The 18,822-nt window shown below is 41.6% G+C and overlaps 1 protein-coding gene and 1 long non-coding RNA gene across 2 annotated transcripts; both read right to left on the bottom strand.

The window, feature by feature from the left end:
• Positions 1-555: 555 nt before the first annotated feature.
• On the bottom strand, positions 556-1,823 carry LOC121554303. The gene is made up of 4 exons (XR_006661788.1): positions 1,739-1,823; positions 1,305-1,543; positions 1,108-1,208; positions 556-984 (listed from the first exon to the last, which is right to left on the bottom strand). It is a non-coding gene; the product is annotated as an uncharacterized LOC121554303 (long non-coding RNA).
• A 2,934-nt stretch (positions 1,824-4,757) lies between these two features.
• On the bottom strand, positions 4,758-17,282 carry hps1 (HPS1 biogenesis of lysosomal organelles complex 3 subunit 1). Its single transcript, XM_041899952.2, has 18 exons — positions 17,098-17,282; positions 16,153-16,282; positions 15,731-15,865; positions 14,091-14,233; positions 13,886-13,994; positions 13,593-13,753; positions 12,936-13,038; positions 12,753-12,849; positions 12,554-12,639; positions 11,142-11,309; positions 10,525-10,701; positions 9,974-10,050; positions 9,376-9,516; positions 9,072-9,137; positions 8,283-8,427; positions 5,725-5,838; positions 5,535-5,617; positions 4,758-4,979 (listed from the first exon to the last, which is right to left on the bottom strand). Exons 2-18 carry the CDS (start codon positions 16,267-16,269, stop codon positions 4,817-4,819), a joined length of 2,085 nt encoding a protein of 694 aa, XP_041755886.2. The 5' UTR covers positions 16,270-16,282; positions 17,098-17,282; the 3' UTR covers positions 4,758-4,816.
• Positions 17,283-18,822: the final 1,540 nt, after the last annotated feature.

Below are 18,822 nucleotides of genomic sequence, written 5' to 3'. Positions count from 1 at the left end.
AACTAGTTTTAAGTACAAGACTGATTATGCTTGTCATCCATTCAGGTTCCTGAAGAATATGGGATCGATTGGAACGGACCTCACTGCCTTCATCGAGGCACTGTGTCAGTCCCCGAGGTTCAGCTGGCCCGTGAGCTCTCAGATGAAGAGGTTGCAATTTTGCCAGCTCCAGGAGTTTCTGTTACTGATGCACTTAGACTATATGTAGAGACTGTGGAAGTGTTATCAAGAATCTTAGACTGATGTCCAACCCATGTTTTTATTTGTTGTGTTAGAACAAGCAAGGAAAAACTGAAAGTTTACTTTCCTTTTAAAAGAAAGGAAAAAAGCTGTTTCTTTGAAGCTTCCTGTCTCATTATGGTCCACAGAATGACTAACATGAATGCTGTACTGTTAGCACTGAAGGTGCAGAACAGTTTGATTTTAGTAAATGGAAGAAAAAAAAGTCAACTACTGCACAGTGTGTTAATGTTTTCAAAGACACTGAACTTGTGTCAATTCATCTGAACTGTGTATGCATTGACATTAGGGCTGGGCAATATGGAGAAAATCAAATATCACATTTTTGACCTAACACCTTGATGTCGATATTGCAACGATATTGTAAGGTTGACAATTGGTGCATTCACAAAATATCTTCCACATTTAGATTTCGGATAAATAACTATCATATTGTGGATATAATGACTAAGTGGTTAGTTGTCTGTAACTGTATTATCTTATCTAATTATATCCTACAGGTGTTATCTTTCTATTAACTTTTCAGTTACACACAATCTTATAGCAACACTATTGTGATGACACAAACCACTGTCTGTTTCTTTGCGATCCAACTCCTCGTTGACAATCACTGCCGGTACTACTGCACTCTCAGCTGATGTTTCAGGCCTCACTGGAACACTGTCACTGACTAGGGCTGTCTCACTATCATTTTCTTCACTTTGGCCTCCCTCTTGTTCTCTTTCTGATTCCTGCATGGGTGTCCTTGAAGTTAACACAATTGAAATGATGGTCATACTCGCTTATTTGTGTGCACAACAATAAGAGAGACATATTCCCAAAGAAAATAAATTATGCTACCCTTGCATTGCTTTAAGAAGTACATACCCATTGCAGCTCAATCTGTGCAGCTTCATCTCTGAAAAGGGAACTTCCTTCTGACAAGTGATGCAGGGGATGACTGGACCAGAGGCAGGACGTGAGCTCTCCTAACAACAACAAATGGCTTTTAATTAATGATTAAAAGTCACCAGTAATCTTTGTTTTGATTATGTATTAAACTAAGTCTCTGTAAATGTATGTACACAATCTAAGGGTAGATCCTGTTGAAGTGGACGTATGTAGATTGTAGCCTGTCCAATCATCGTCGATGGATCTTTCAGATAGGCAAGGGTGTATCCAGTGCTGGGACACTGAAGCAACGCAAGATTTCGACTGCGAGTAGATCCTACAAGTTTTAGAAATTCAAAGCCTCCCCCTTGTTGGAGCTTCGGAAACACTTCCATCAGTTTATTTGTTATAACCATGGGATCGTGGTCATTCCCTGGAGAAAAAAACAAAACAAAATCATAACTCACCTCACCTTAAATTAAGCAAATAAGCCTGTGATAACTATTATTGACACTATGAACACCAATTAAGTTTGAGTCACTATAAAAAGAAATGCAAATAATTTCAACAAGCCACAGACAGTACAAACTTTTTTTTACTTTTGGTAAATGCCTAGTTTCGCACTGACCTGAAAATGTTACTTTTGCTCTCCAAGTCCTGAAGTAAGAAGTTCAGCTTTAAACAGTACGCTTGGAATTTTATCCGCATTGTGGTCAGCCAAACAACAGACATGTGTGTGTGTAGCTTCTTCGGCTAACCTGGACTTGTGCTGGTCGTCTCGTCATATTCCTTCTGGCTCCAATGTTATATGGCGCAAAGAGCCTTGCTACCTCCGCTGCAACACAGAAAAACGTAACAGCTCAATGGTCACCAGTCAGCTAAAACAGCCTCTACTTCTATCTTGGGATGCTCAAGCCAGCTAACACCATTTAGCCGATTAGCGAACTAGCTAGGTTTATGCTTCCCCCCATTAACAATAAACGTGTCACGCACGAAGCATCATAATACCGCATGCAAATACATGTTCGAGTCGATCTAATTTAACCTACACGTGTGTCCCGAATCATTAAATAGTAGCACACCTGGCTAACATGAAATTACTTAGCTTACCTTGGACAGGTGTACGTGATTGAGCGGCCGGTATCTGCTGTGACTGAGCTGCCGGAGTCACCGGTGCCGCGGGAGCCGTTGGACTTCTGCTCAGAGCTTCCTCAATCAAATTCGCTGCTTCTCTCAGCAGCTCCGGGCAACTTTTAGACATTTTGTCCTGCACCTCACACAGCGTCTCAACATTGGGGCTAGCAGGACCGAGTCTTCTCTTGATGTTTAGCCTTTGCAATGAAAGTTCTGTTTAACCGTGTAACTAAACCAACGTAGAGGTGAATAGCGCCACCCAGTGTATTGGAATGTGTTCAGTAGCTCTGCATCAATCCATTATCCGGAATTGATTTGTCTTGGCTTGATGCAGAGGGTAACCAATCAGGCGTTAGGTTCCGCCTACCAACTTTTGATGGGTCAGTTTGACAGTTTTAAGTAATTCATGAATCACTCCAACGCAGGACCATGAAATGTAAATGTAAATAGTGAAATAATTATATATGTATTTTACATAAAATGAATCGGTATTTGAATTAATTAATGACACATTTAATAACACATTTATGTATTTAATTCTAATTTTAATTAATTAATGACACATTTAAGTAATTATTTAATGGTGTATTTATTTATTTAATTGTGGCACTTTTAGTCCTCCATAGATTTTGACTATCACTAATGTCATGATATCTTTGGTAAAGTAATAAAGAAGGTGAAATGTCTTTGGTAGATGTTCCTAAAACAGATTATAACTATATATAAACATATTATAAAGTAAGAAAAGGCTTATTCATTCACAATTTTATATCATACCATCATATTTGTATATGTTTTATTATAGTTTTATTGTGTAGTAGATCATTTGGGTTGATTTTTTTTTTCTTTTTCTCAGACATAAATAAACAATTATTGGTGAAGCCAAAGGTCATAGCTTTCTGAGGAGTAGAAAATCCTACTACATTAATAAAATATTGCCCTCTTGCTAGATAGATGACAAATAAAAACATAGCGAAACAGTGCAAAACGGCTGTCAGCTTAACTGGTTTTAAAAGCAAAGAAACATGGAGAAATTTTTATTTTTATTGCATTCGAAAAAAGAAACTATAGCACACCGGTAATCTTGATGCTTCCAACATTTCAATGGATCTATTTACCAGTGTCTCAAAACAACGTTGGTAAATAGATCCATAACATTTATGAAAGCATCAATATTCCCTGTGTGCTGGAGTTTTTTAAAATTATTTTTAATAAGTATATTGTTTGCTCCATACGCGTGGTAGCATGTTCGGCTGTGTGAGTTTACTTGTTCATATTTTCATTGCACTGCAATGTCATCACTATAACACCGATATTAATTGCTAACAGAAACCTTATAGAAAATTAACTGCTTGTGAAAAATAATGAAGAAAATACAAGAAATAACTGACTTAAATCAATACATAGTGACATACAATAGACATCAATATAAACATTTACAAAAAGAAAAGAAAAACAGATTATGTTATTACTGCAGTATCTCTTATCACTGAAATGACTCAAAGCAGTTTGAACTTAGCATTAGGTAATACATAGGTTCACAATCTATTAAAAATACAAAATCAACACAGAAACATGAAAGGATAAAGTATTTTTTAGCTTTTAGAGAAAAGCCAGTGATGATAACAAAGATGTATTGTATCATAAAAGCTCCAGAAAAGTGCAAGTCATAAACAGTATTTATCAGTGCTAAAGATCAATCACTTGGCTATGTCATTCCAGGAACTTGCAGATCGTAGAACAGGATGATTTGGAATATAGAATACACACTGTTATTGTGGGATAACACTGTCACCTGTAAACGTCCTTTGTTGGCACTGATGCCCACACATGTTGGAGCAGGGTTGAATGTGTAGGACCATGTACCATGGTCACAGATGGTGTCTGTGTGTGTGTCAGTGGAGGCTGGTGGGAGGAGCTATAGGAAGACAGGCTCATTGTGAAGTCTGGAATGGCATTAATGGAACGGAGTCAAACATGTGGTTTCCATATGTTTGATATGGTTCCATTTATTCCTTTCCAGCCATTACAATCCTCTTATAGCTCCTCCCACCAGCCTCCTCTGGTGTGTGTGTGCGCATGCATGCGTGTGTGTGTAGTACCATGGTAATGGTGTGTGTATATAATGAGTGTACAAAACATTAAGAACACCTTCCTAATATTGAGTTGAACCCCCCCCCCCTTTTGCCCTCAGAACCTTAATTCGTCGGGGCATGGACTCTACAAGGTGTCAAAAGCGTTTCACAAGGATGCTGGCCCATGTTGACTCCAATGCTTCCCACCGTTGTCAAGTTGGCTGGATGTCCTTTGGGTGGTGGACCATTCTTGATACACACGGGAAACTGTTGAGCATGAAAAACCCAGCAGCGTTGCAGCTCTTGACACAAACCGGTGCGCCTGGCACCTACTACCATACTCCGTTCAAAGGCACTTAAATCTTTTGTCTTGCCATCTGAATGGCACATCTACACAATCCATGTCTCAACACTCAATATAAATATATATATATATATATAAATATATATATATATATATATATATATATATATGTGTGTGTGTGTGTGTCTGTCTTCTACAGTAGGGGTATGCGTGAGGGCTCCCAGAGTTTGCGTGCTAGTTGACTACAGTGCTGTAGTATGTACTCTGTAGGGATGACTCCTAGATGGACCGTCAGCAGCTCATAACACTTCACCACCTCCCCCTGGTGGCTCTTACTGTAGTAGCGCAACAGCTTCCTGTGGAGGGGAACAGGAGTACACACACACACTCCTGTAATACAGCCATAAATACTAGATAATACATTATACACACACACACACACACACACAAGTCTAGGTCCAAAAGACTTCTCAACAGCTTCTACCCCCAAGCCATAAGACTCCTGAACAGCTAATCATGGCTACCCGGACTATTTGCACTGCCCCCCCACCCCATCCTTTTTACGCTGCTGCTACTCTGTTAAGTATTTATGCATAGTCACTTTAACTCTACCCACATGTACATATTACCTCAACTACCTCAACTAGCCGGTGCCCCCGCACATTGACCTCTGCAACGTACCCCCTGATATATAGCCTCCCTACTGTCACTTTATTTTACTTCTGCTCTTTTTTCTCAACACTTTTTTTGTTGTTGTTTTATTCTTACTTTTTTTGTTTAAAATAAATGCACTGTTGGTTAAGGGCTGTAAGTAAGCATTTCACTGTAATGTCTGCACCTGTTGTATTCGGCGCATGTGACCAATAAAATTTGATTTGATTTGATTTGACACACAACCTCTTCCTCCTCACCTGTAGTAGTCCCAGGCCAGCATTCCGATGGGGGCGGAGTCATCGGGTAGGATTGGGAGGTCCTTTACTTCCAGCTTGTAGCCCTGATTGGTCAGGTGACAGAGGTCAAGGGTCATACAAACACAATGATGTTCCAGAACATTCCAATGGCAAAATCTGTCTTGGTGTACCCAACATCGAGGTAATTTACCGTTTCGTTTTCGAACCAGAGGAAGTAGCAGAAGAAGTAGTCTCCATCTCTCAGAGTGACAGTGGAATAACCCTTCTGTAGGTAAAGCCTCGATGTATTAACCAGGCCCCATACCTACAGAGAGAGAGAGAGAGAATAAAAAAGGGAGAAAGAGAGATACAGAGAGGGAGAGAGAGCGATACAGACAGAGAGAGAGAGAGATACAGACACAGAGAGAGAGAGAGAGATACAGACAGAGAGTGAGAGAGAGATACAGACAGAGAGCGAGAAATAGAGAGAGACAGACAGAGAGAGATACAGACAGAGAGAGATACAGACATACAGAGAGAGAGAGAGATACAGACAGAGAGAGAGAAACAGACACACAGAGAGAGAGAGAGATACAGACAGATATACAGACAGAGAGAGACAGAGAGAGAGATACAGACAGAGAGAGAGAGATACAGAGAGAGAGAGATACAGACAGAGAGAGAGAAACAGACACAGGGAGAGATACAGACAGAGAGAGAGAGAGAGAGATACAGACACAGAGAGAGAGATACAGACAGACAGAGAGAGAGAGATACAAAGAGAGAGATACAGACAGAGAGAGAGAGAGAGAGATACAGACAGAGAGAGAGAGATACAGACACATATAGATAGAGAGAGAGAGAGAGAGAGAGAGAGAGAGAGAGAGAGAGAGATAGATACAGACAGACAGAGATACAGACATAGAGAGAGAGATACAGACAGAGAGAGAGAGAGAGATACAGACAGGGAGAGAGAGAGAGAGACAGACAGGGAGAGATACAGACACATAGAGAGAGAGAGAGAGAGAGAGAGAGAGAGATACAGACAGAGAGAGAGATACAGACAGACAGAGAGAGATACAGACAGAGAGATACAGACAGAGAGAGAGAGATACAGAGAGAGAGAGAGAGAGAGAGAGAGACAGAGAGAGATACAGACACAGAGAGATACAGACACAGAGAGAGAGATACAGACAGACAGAGAGAGATACAGACAGAGAGAGAGATACAGACATAGAGAGAGATACAGACAGAGAGAGAGGGAGATACAGACACAGAGAGAGAGAGATACAGACAGAGAGGGAGATACAGACACACAGAGAGAGATATACAGAGAGAGAGAGATACAAAGAGAGATACAGACAGAGATAGAGATACAGACCGAGAGAGAGAGATACACACAGACAGAGAGAGCGAGAGATAGACACACAGAGAGAGAGACAGAGAGAGAGAGATACAAAGAGATATACAGACACAGAGAGAGAGATACAGACAGAGAGAGAGAGAGATACAGACAGAGAGAGAGAGAGATACAGACAGAGAGAGAGAGAGATACAGACAGAGAGAGAGAGATAGACAGAGAGAGAGAGATACAGACAGAGAGAGAGAGATACAGACCGAGAGAGATAGACAGAGAGAGACAGACAGAGAGAGAGAGATACAGACAGAGAGATACAGCGAGAGATACAGACAGACAGAGAGAGAGATACAGACAGAGAGAGAGATACAGACAGAGAGCGTGAGAGAGATACAGACAGAGAGAGAGAGATACAAAGAGAGATACAGACAGAGAGAGAGAGAGATACAGACAGAGAGAGAGATACAGACAGAGAGAGAGATACAGACAGAGAGAGAGAGATACAGACAGAGAGAGAGAGAGATACAGACAGAGAGTGAGAGATACAGACAGAGAGAGAGAGATACAGACCGAGAGAGATAGACAGAGAGAGACAGACAGAGAGAGAGAGATACAGACAGAGAGATACAGCGAGAGATACAGACAGACAGAGAGAGAGATACAGACAGAGAGAGAGATACAGACAGAGAGCGTGAGAGAGATACAGACAGAGAGAGAGAGATACAAAGAGAGATACAGACAGAGAGAGAGAGAGATACAGACAGAGAGAGAGATACAGACAGAGAGAGAGATACAGACAGAGAGAGAGAGATACAGACAGAGAGAGAGAGAGATACAGACAGAGAGTGAGAGATACAGACAGAGAGAGAGATACAGACATAGAGAGAGATACAGACAGAGAGAGAGATACACAGAGAGAGAGAGAGAGAGAGTGAGAGAGAGATACAGGCAGAGAGAGAGAGATACAGACACACAGAGAGAGATAGACAGAGAGAGAGAGATACAAAGAGAGATACAGACAGAGAGAGAGAGACACAGACAGAGAGAGAGAGATACAGACAGAGAGAGAGAGAGATACAGACAGAGAGAGAGAGATACAGACAGAGAGAGAGAGATACAGACAGAGAGAGAGAGATACAGACAGAGAAAGAGAGATACAGACAGAGAGAGAGAGAGATACAGACAAACAGAGAGAGATACAGACAGAGAGAGAGATACAGACAGAGAGACCGAGAGAGAGGAATCATCAGTGATAATAATTTACTAAAAAGATCAAACCAGCTTTACATTTACAAAGGCAACTTTTGATTTCCCATATGTATTGAAGAGCCTACTTTAGTTTATTATAATCCCAAACTAGTGGATAACTGTCAGACAACCCTCTAGACCCAGTGTAGATGGTACAGGCTAACCTTGCCCTTTATGAAGTGAGCCAGTGGCCCCTTTCCTAGCTCAGAGGTCGTGCGGTCCGTGATGTTGAGAGATGGAGCGATCATCTGACCAGCGGTGCGGTCAACATAGATGAAATGGATCAGTCCTGGGAACTCCTCAAGGTACGTAATAACCGCTGTGTTAAGATCAATACACCTCACAACACAGAGACACAGTACAACACAGAGCCTAATACCACAACACTACAGTAACTTATCTGGGTATGTAACATCATTTGGATTAAATACACTTGACAATATCTTGTCTAGAGATATCTGTCCAACATGGTCAAACTACTGTACAGCACCAGCATTTGGTTTGATTTTAACTAGCTGCATGAGGACATTCTACCCCTGCAGTGACATACAGTAGAAATTACATATAAGATATGACACCATAAATAAATAAAAACTGTGTGACACACCAGGGCACAACATACCCCATGAATAGCTATCAGCTCCTATCGCTCTCAACATGCTATGGAAATGACAAAAACATGGGGGTCTACTCTGAAACCACTGGAGATTTAGACAGAAAATTGGATTTTCTACAGTCATGAAGCTATTGCTCCCGGTAAGTCAAGATCAGGGGTGGCCAACCCTCTTGGAGAGCAACTGGGTGTGCAGGCTTTTGGTCCAACTTTACCTCTTCTAAAGACTTTGCATAGGCTACCCCTTCACTTTAACACACCAACCCTACATCTAGCCTCATAATATTAGGAGCACAAAAAACAGGAATAGGGTGCCATTTGAGATTTCTAGGCAGGATATGACACCATAGTGATGTTCCTCTTACTCTTCACCAACAGGAAGTCTTTCCAGTCCATCAACTTCTCCCTGGTGGTGGGGGGGGGGGTGTAGAGGAAGGACAAGAGGAGGGAGAGAGAGTAGAGAGGATAAGAATAGTATCTTCATCCGAACAGGGTAAAGCCCTTTTATCGGAATCCATGAGATACTATAGATTAAGTCCTTGATATCCAGAGCTCTGTCCTACAGGCCTTTACACAATACATACAGTGCTGGTTGGTTGTTATTGAGAGAAATACTGTTAGCTAGTCCAGGGCCTCATACGTACTGCACCATGGTGAGAGCTCTGTCCTGTAGACTGGGTGATAGACGTTGTGGACTCCCTCCTCCAACTGTGTTCTCTGTGATGAAACACTGTCTGTAGACTCCACACAGCTGGCTCTTCATAGTATGACACCAGGGGACCAGGCTAGGGAGAGAGCGAGACAGATACAGAGACGGATACAGAGACAGTATGATGAAACACTGTCTGTAGACTCACACATCTGACTCTCCATACTACCACACCAGGGGACCAAGCTAGGGACAGAGTTCAGAGCTAACTTAAAATGACACACATCTTCCCAAATGCCCCCATTGCAAATCAAATCAAAGTTTATTGGTCACGTGCACAGATTTGCAGATGTTATCGCAAGAGCAGCAAAATGCTTGTATTTCTAGCTCCAACAATGCAATAAAAATACATAAAAATACACACATAATCCAGAATTTTGTTTGTATAATAAAACAATTAAGGAAAAGCAATGTCAGAGACCGGAACATATATATCCTGTATCTAATCCTACAGTAGAACATAGGGAGCAGGGGCTAGGGGTCAACATGGGATTGGGCCATAGAGAGCAGGTGGCAGTAGACAAGACACTCACTCCCTGCTGAAGCCAGGTCCTCCTCTGGTGAATGCCCGGCTCTTAAACTCTGTCCACACACTCTGTAGCTGGGACGTCTGAGAGAGAAGAGACCGACAGACATGTTATAAATACTTTAGCAATGTTTTTATGTAATTTTTGGGCGACCCGATCATAGAATTGTGTGTTATAGATCTGTCATTCACATTGAAAGCAAGTCTAAGAAGCAGTAGATCTGTTCTATGTGCACTATTTCTATGCTTCCCGTTCTTAAGTTTAGTTTTTGTAACTTTTACTTTCGGTTTTGTACACCAGCTTCAAACAGCTGAAAATACAATATTTTTGGTTATGGAAAATATATTTCACAGCGGTTTAGATGGTACAATGATTCTCTACACTATACTTGCTTATCTTGTCACATAAACTGAAATTAGGTGAACTATTAGAATTTTAGCAACCAGGAAATGGCGGAACATCTTTTATGTTTTAAACCTGTCACTGGGAGCATATAAAATGCTTTTCAATGACAAGAAGCTTCCAAATACAGCTAATACTGTATACATTACACACACCTGTATGTCTGAGGTTCCCAATGCTCTAATGAACTTGTCCAGTTTGTTGCGGAGGTCCTGTATGGACGTCTGGCCGCGGGCCGCTGACCCCTCCAGACCTTCACTCAGACGCTTCTCTAACTTAACAAATGCCTCCAGGAACACATAGACTGACATGGCCAGGTTACTGTTAGGTATCTAGAGAGAGAGGGAGAGAGAGAGAGAGAGAGAGAGAGAGAAAGAGAGAGAGAGAGGTGAAAAACAGGGTTGGGGTCAATTCAGTTTGATCTCATAGTGACACATTACTGCCCTCTTCTGGCTACATCTATAATAACATCCCATGTTGTGAGATCTGTGCAGTGTTTGTAGTGATTTGTTTACCCTTTCTCTTTGAATGTGTGTGTGTGTGTGTGTGTGTGTGTGACATCCCCTGTAGCTCAGTTGGTACAGCATGGCGCTTGCAACGCCAGGGTTGTGGGTTCGTTTCCCACGGGGGGCCAGTATGAAAATGTATGCTCTCACTAACTGTAAGTCGCTCTGAATAAGAGCGTCTGCTAAATGACTAAAATGTAAATGTAAAATGTGTGTGTGTGTGTATCTGTGTATATATGCGTGTGTGTGGGTGTGTGTATACAGACCTTAGTGAGCAGTACCAGAGTGATGCCAGGCCAGAGTGGCAGACAGTACATGGAGTGAGGCATCATGGGATAGCAGCCCTCCTTCAGCGTGACCTCCAGGAAGACTCTGCTAGGGGTCGAGGGGTCAGGGGGAGGAGCTTCCAGGGTCCGGAGACTGTCCTCCGCCATCTGAAGACAGAATGGAATTTACATTAATTTCATTTCATGAGAAGTTACACTGTATAGATTCTAAAGAACATGCAAATCCAATGGCTCAAAAATAAATGACCCTACAAGGTCTGTCTAATTTAAATGCATGATTTCCGAGAAAGTCTAAGGTACATGCATTTCTCTAGTTAGGATTCAGCCCTTTTTGGTGCACCAATACCGTGTTGCCATTTTGTCCTAGTGACCTGGCCCTATTCTACAAATCTGGTTTGAGGAGCATACCGCGCATGCTCTGAGTACACGTCCTGGTAATCCGTCTGGCCCCGTGGCCTTGTGAGTGTTGACCTGTTTAAATGCCAAAATGCATTTGAAATTTCACGCATGGTAAAACTTCTGTATGACTTAAAGTAACACAACAGCTAAAAGACGATGCCCAGAGCTTACCCATGATGTTGCACAACGATTTAAGTTAATTAGTCATAGTTTTAGTCAAAGTATTATACATTTGGGCTTGAAGTGGGAAATCCGAAGTGGGAACTTCATGGAAATCCATGTCATTGCTGTGCGTTTCCCCAATGAGATGACGTGCAAATACTTTACAGAATACGTTTATTTTCAGGGCTGGGTTTTATTTTAATGTTACCACCCACCAGTATGGCATTGTTTATTAATCAGAAACACCTGCAAAGTTCTTCTTCATGAGTCGTGACTGTGCTGAGCCAAACAGCCTTTCAACGTCCACTTGGGCACCGGAGCCATGGAGCAAATACAAATAAGGTTTTAAATAGATAAACTTATGTTTATGCACCTCATAATCCAATGGATAATTAGTTAATTTTCACTTATTTTTTAGCTAGTCTGTATAAAAAATATGACAATTTTATAAGTTGTATAATTGCATGATATGGTTACATTTTGCAACCCTGCGCCCCCCATCGCCCCAAGCTGAATGGTTTTGACCACTTAAGTTTGGATTCGCTACACGCGTCACTGCTTTGATTGGTGCAGCTAGAAAGCACTATTTCACAACAAATGTCTATCCTATAATGAAAATGCACCCGCGAGGAACTTGTTTATCTATTTTGTTGTGCTGTTACATTTGTATTGGTGTTTCATCCGATGCGGTCAGGGTGTTGTTACATATCATTTGCACGATCAACATCCACCTTCATAACATGGATGAAGCCAGAGCTGGAATGTTAATCTAACTGAAGCTGGCTAGCTTTAGAAAACCCTGAGTAGATCTAGCTTGCGTTATAGCTCACCTGAATGTCTGGATCCAAAAACTCAAACACAGGAGTACCGCTCTCCATAATACTGCTCCCTTCATGCCTGCTCTCCTCATACCTGCCTGCAAAGAGATCGAGCAGAGAGTTAGAGTTGAACCAAAGGCAGTGGAAGCATAGCGTATCACTGCACCGAGCCACATAGGCAAAAATGACAAAGCAGGACACAGACACCTACCTGAATTAACGGAGTCCCTGTCAGTCCCTGAGTCCTTATTAGTAGGGGAAGGCTCTGGAGTGTAGAATATATCAGGAGCTGAGGTGTTCTCCACATCCTACACACACACCACATTGCTATTAAACTTCAGAAGCATTCAGACACAGTAGAATATTATTCTTCTTTCACTCTCAGTGCTCCTACCTCGGGGGCAGTATCCTCCAGGTCAATGTTGCTAGGATACATGTTCTGCACCATGACGATAAGAGCCAGTAGGTCAGACGAGGTGAGGGTACTGGCATTACGACTGTGGGGGAGAGGGGAGGGGTGGATATAAAGGTATTCAGAGCAGGGTTGGGGTCAATTCAAATTCACTCAAGTCACTCAATTCAGGAAGAGATTTGAATTTCAAATAAAAAAAATGGAAAACTTTTGAAATAGCTCCTCCTTTTCAGTTTATTGAGAAAGCATTGAAAAGTAATGCAATTTTTCTATAATTTAATTGGAATTTCAGTTTATTTCCTGAGTTGACTGAATTCAATTTGAATTGACCCCAACCCTGATTCAGAGGAACCTCCCTCTATACATGATTTGTCTGGATGTGCAATGGCATATTATGTGAAAATGCCTTTTATTATGTGAAAAGGGGAAGTTACAGTGGCCCGTGTACCTGAGTAGAAGGCTAGTAGTTTGGTGTTAATAGTAATGGACAGTAACCTGGAATAGAAGGCTAGTAGTTTGGTGTTAATAGTAATGGACAGTAACCTGGAATAGAAGGCTAGTAGTTTGGTGTTAATAGTAATGGACAGTAACCTGGAATAGAAGGCTAGTAGTTTGGTGTTAATAGTAATGGACAGTAACCTGGAATAGAAGGCTAGTAGTTTGGTGTGCACCAGTATGAATGCATGGAGGACCTCCTCTCCTGCTCTCTCCACACTACTGTTGATCTGCTGCACCAAGCGACGCTCCAGAAACTCTATACACTGTTCACATAGAGTAGGATGGATCAACCTCTCTACTGCCTGATGGATGGGGGAAGGGAGACAGAGACATACGTTTTGTATATGTTGTTGTGTAGGTCAAAACTACATTTCCCCATTGGGGAGAAGAGTGATTACAGTATGCAGTACACTATACTCCACATTCTACAGTACCTCCACTAAAAAGCTCTGGTCCTGCTCGCGGAGCCGGCTGTAGGTCTCCAGGAGGCTCTGTAGATGTTTCCACAGCCTGGTCCTCTGCTCTGTGTCTTGAGGACGCAGCCTGGAGAGAAACCACAAAGCCCATTAGGATACAAGTCCATCTGTCGCACACAAACACAGTTCTAATGAACTTCATAAGGTAAGATTCATGTCATACTCTTTCCTGATCAGGGTGCTGCTGAGGGTAACCATGCCAAAGAGGACCTCAATCATCTTCTTCATCACGTAAATCTTCCTCTTCAGATCCTCCTCGCCCTCTTCTCGGTCTCCGTTCACAGCGATGTACAGACACTCCTCAAACTGTCAATCAACATCTCAATCAGTCAATATGTCCATCAATCAAATAATCAATCACTCCTAATCAGTTCCCATTCACACACAGCGATATACAGACACTACTACATGTCCCAAGCCCTTTCTTAACAGAACTGAGAGGCTTGGATAGGTGTAAGGAATATGGAGGACGCTCCTCTTAGTCTGTTGGAAGACACATCACAACTATCTGGTCCTTTCAGATCCGTGAACACTGGAAGGAGTAGGGGCTAGGAGCAGAAAAGGTACCAAGCCATTCGGTCTGAATGGAACTACTGTTGGCCAGTGGCCACGTCATCTTAACCCATTTACAGAGCCACACAGTCTGATCCCATGACTACTACGAGGTTCAGGCAGGCTCACATGATCAGAAAATGTACTGAACAGCAGGCTTTCACTTTTACTACAGTACAGTAGAGGAACTGTAATTGAGTGGCTTATGAGGTCAAATGAGTTGTAGGGGAGAGTGGGGTAAGTTTAGCCCTTTTTAACATTCAGCATCCCTCTGTCAAGGGAAATATAGTATTCTTTCTAACAAAGATACTGTAGCTACATATATTCCAGGATGTTGTGTATCCCTGGAAATAATCAGAATTCATGTAAAAATTACAGTTTGGAAAACATAGCTTGTCCCCCCAAAAAAGTGGTCTCTTGGCACAACTTACCATGAGTATGAGGTAAATTGAGTTGCGGTACAGGGTAAGTTAAGCCGCCTACAAATGTCTGTACTGAATGAAATATTACCACTACCTTTTTAAAACCATGTCTATCTTTATTTCCCAAACACAATTCAACACAATCACTTTTTTGTATTTAAATAATTTTAAGCATATTTTAACAAACACTTTGTACTTTTTTTAAACACTTTTAACATAGGCCCTGTTGTTACCTCATATCTCAGCGATAATGCCTTGCATTACGCCTGGGAAGAAAACACTTCAATTTGCTCAACTTGCCATTGGCTCAACCATAGGCTCAGCTTACCCCAAGGCAAACATTTTGACTATATAAACCCAAACAGCTACAAGGATGCACTTTCATGCTAGGTTTAGGACCTCATATTGAAGCTTATAGAGACACCAACTGATGTATAGAACAATCTTTAAATTATGTACTTTGGTTTAGATACAAGCATCATCAAACCTCTAACACAAATTAATTTGTACTTGGTGAAAATCCGTTTTTTGGACGCAACTTGCTTACCACTTTTTCCATGTGGCTTCTTCCTATACAGACTCCATGAAATTATAACCTCTTCCTAAATATTTGGTCAATTGATACATTTTGTGTATGGTTTCCTAGAAACAAGGTTGGCTCAACTTTCGCCTTTGGCTCAACTTACCCCACTATCCGCAATACTTATTTTATGACCATTCTTTACTATGGGCATAGTTCTCTGTTTATGTGTCATGATGCAACATTCGTTTCCTGTGTGTGTGTGTGTGTGTGTGTGTGTTTGTGTGTATGTGTGTGTGTGTGTATTACCTGATGTAGCACATAGGTGTGGTTGTTCTCAGTACTAAAGGATGTATAGCTGTCTCCCAGTCTGTCCACCATGGTACTGCAGGAGATGATGATGGGGGCAAACAGAGTGTTGATGCTGTCCTCAAATGCTGGTGGCTGGAAGGGACGGAAAGAGACACTCAAACATATCCTCCATCTGAAGCTCTCCTCATAACCTCAATTCTCTGCTCTGGAATGACCATGAGGGATTATGTAACTACATGAACCAGCCAGCATGTCTAAAACCACTGCTGGACATACCAGAGAGTTCAGCAAATCACAGAAACGTCATATGAATGAGGTCACAGGGGATATTTGGGTCAATCCATAAATGCAATATGCCATCATTGCTTCTACGTTTATTTAATAGACCATCCTGTATCCCTCGCCCACTCCCATCTTACCTTCTCCCCCTCTTCCTGTGACGCTCCATACTGCTCCTGGATGTTGAGTTCAAACTCTGGGTCGGTCCAATAGAAGAGGACCTCAGCGCTCTCGCTGGCTATCAGCAGACACTTCATAGCAGGATCTTATCTGTAGCAACCAAGCATACCAGCACAGTTGTCATCTGCAGAATTTGCAGGGTACAGAGTCTGTTACAGTTTGAAACATACGTTGCAATACACACAGCCCTTAAATAGGCTAAGCAAATAATTCATAAGAAGTTAATTTCCTGCCATATTACAGGAAACCATGGAATAACATTACGCTGCACTAGGATAGTAATTAGCCTACATGCAACGATATATTTATAATATACTTACCACATTTGTGATTAATCATTTGTATTATCTTGGAAAACAGAATAACAGTGTTGGTGTAACTGGCTCTACTTACATAGCTGGTATGAGGGAATAACAAATTATTCTCATATCAACAATGTATGTGCAGTACATGAAAAGGACAAACCACTTCCAATTTTCTACTGGTCGCATAATCTAATTCATTCTCTGATAAATGCATTGGTAGAGTGGTCATATGATGAAGAGCATAAGAAATATGAAGAGCACTAAGCCTAACTATCATGCAGCACGAGTCAAAGATCCACACTATGCGGATTGTCTTCAGTGATCACCGATGCATGACTGACAGATCGGACCTCACACCAACACAACTTCCCAGGGGTAGCGCTATGTAGGCTATAGCGTTTACCCATATTGGACTTCTAAGTTTGCCTTCTAACGCTCATACAAAAACATTATAAAGATGTCAAAGACAGTTACATTAGCTTATTCTATAGGCCTATTCAACATGACAAATATATGTTTTACACAATTCATTTCTATTTGGATATTCTTGCACCCATCAGTAGGCTATAATAAGAACATATGTTACACAAAGTAACTTACCTGTGGCCTATCAGTTCTGCATCATATTTACCCCTCCGTGATTTCCACCAGTTTAATCAGATGTTGTTAAAATGTATCTCTTCGTTCCAACCCTTAGCTTTCCAGTTATGAAGGATCATATTTCGAAACTCTACTGGAACATTTTTTCAACTCAGCTACTGCTTCAACTCGCTTCCGTGGTGAAACTTGGAGCCGAATCATGTGACACCAACAACAATTTAACAGCGGAAGCTTGGCTCCTCCAGTGGACTCGAAATTAAACGCAGGTCTATGATCAGTTTGCCCTCCCCATGCGTTCTCTTAGAAACAGTGAATGTAAAAGTAGAACTGACTGTAGATCAGTGTTTTGTTTTGACGTAGGTTCCCAGACGGTGAAAGGGTAATCCTTTGGGGGTAGTTAATTAGGTGAGTTAAAGTAATGTGCAGAAGACTAGAGTGAAGCACATGATTCTGACACAGTTTTAGTGATCTGGTATTCCTGGAATGCATTATGGTGTTGCGTGTCTTAATTTTTTTTTTTAGCCTTTATTTAACTAGGCAAGTCAGTTAAGAACAAATTCTTATTTACAATGACAGCTTAACCTGGCCAAACCCTTACCCGAACGACGCTGGGCCAATTGTGTGCAGCCCTATGGGACTCCCAAACACGGCTGGTTGTGATACAGCCTGGAATCAAACCATGGTCTGTAGTGACGCCTCTAGCACAGAGATGCAGTGCGCTGCACCACTTGGGAGCAGAATAATATATTGAGCAGAATCATTTAGTTTCATTGTCAAGACAGGCACATCATTATTATAAGAAAGGATGTTCAGAGTTATACAAATGTAACCCTGATTATGCAGCTATCTTTGAGGAAAGTCAAAAGAAACACACACACACACAAATGGGGGCTGTGGGGAATTTTGGAATGTTCCTTTTTCCTTAGAAAAGGTTCTTAAAAGGATATAAATTAATGGGCAGAACAAGAATACTCTGAATAGTCTGAGTTGGGCTTCTGGCAGACCATTCATGTGTCTGGGTCTACCAACCAATCTGTACCATCAGTTTCCAGCGGCTGGACATTCATGGAAGTCTTTTTTAAGCTGACACAGAATAAACATAGCAAAGTGGCCTGCAGAAAGCCTTGCATGTTTCAAAATGGATCACAGAGTATAAACAGTGTGTATGTGTGTGTGTGCGTGCGTGCGTGCACACGCATATTTGTGTGTGTGTTTCAAAATGGATCACAGAGTATAAACAGAGTTAGCCAGGGTATGGTTACAGCTACCTCTGCTAAAGAGTCTCTGTCACGCAAAGGTATCCAGAACAACGGTGTAGTGTACTAAACTGCGCCACCATCAGATTGGGTCAAAGGAAACAGCGCACAGAGGTTATTATCACAGAGTACTGGTTTCGAAGAAGCTGAGCTGTCCAAACAAAAGTTTCCCAGAATGGCCTGATGAGAGCACTAGATAAGATTCTGCTAAATGGTCATAGCGTCAGTTCAGAAGTATGGGTTGGATGGATCAGAATCAGATCTGGACAGGGCAACACATAAACACTTACATCCGTCCATGAGCTATAGCTTGAGTGTTCATTTCAGCACTCTACAGACAATATTTCTTACTCTGTGAAGTCCTATCTGTTTAGCTCTGTTTCGTTTGTGCACTTCATTATTTTATTCAATGAATTCAGCCATGAGACATACAAGGTGGTGTACTCTAAAAAGTAATGTTCTTGGCAGA

The sequence above is a fragment of the Coregonus clupeaformis genome, chromosome 1 (assembly GCF_020615455.1).
Source record: "Coregonus clupeaformis isolate EN_2021a chromosome 1, ASM2061545v1, whole genome shotgun sequence".
Taxonomy (NCBI): Eukaryota; Metazoa; Chordata; class Actinopteri; order Salmoniformes; family Salmonidae; genus Coregonus; species Coregonus clupeaformis.
Note: the sequence above shows the minus strand (reverse complement) of the source record. Positions and strands in the feature narration are given on the sequence as shown.

Excerpts from the sequence above, each read along its gene's own strand:
- hps1 (XM_041899952.2), bottom strand. The coding sequence starts at position 16,269 with ATGAAGTGTCTGCTGATAGCCAGCGAGAGCGCTGAGGTCCTCTTCTAT. Across the intron at positions 12,850-12,935 it reads TGGAGGATACTGCCCCCGAG|GATGTGGAGAACACCTCAGC; the intron begins GTAGGAGCACTG and ends GTGTGTGTGTAG. Across the intron at positions 5,839-8,282 it reads CTCACTTCATAAAGGGCAAG|GTATGGGGCCTGGTTAATAC; the intron begins GTTAGCCTGTAC and ends CTCTCTCTGTAG.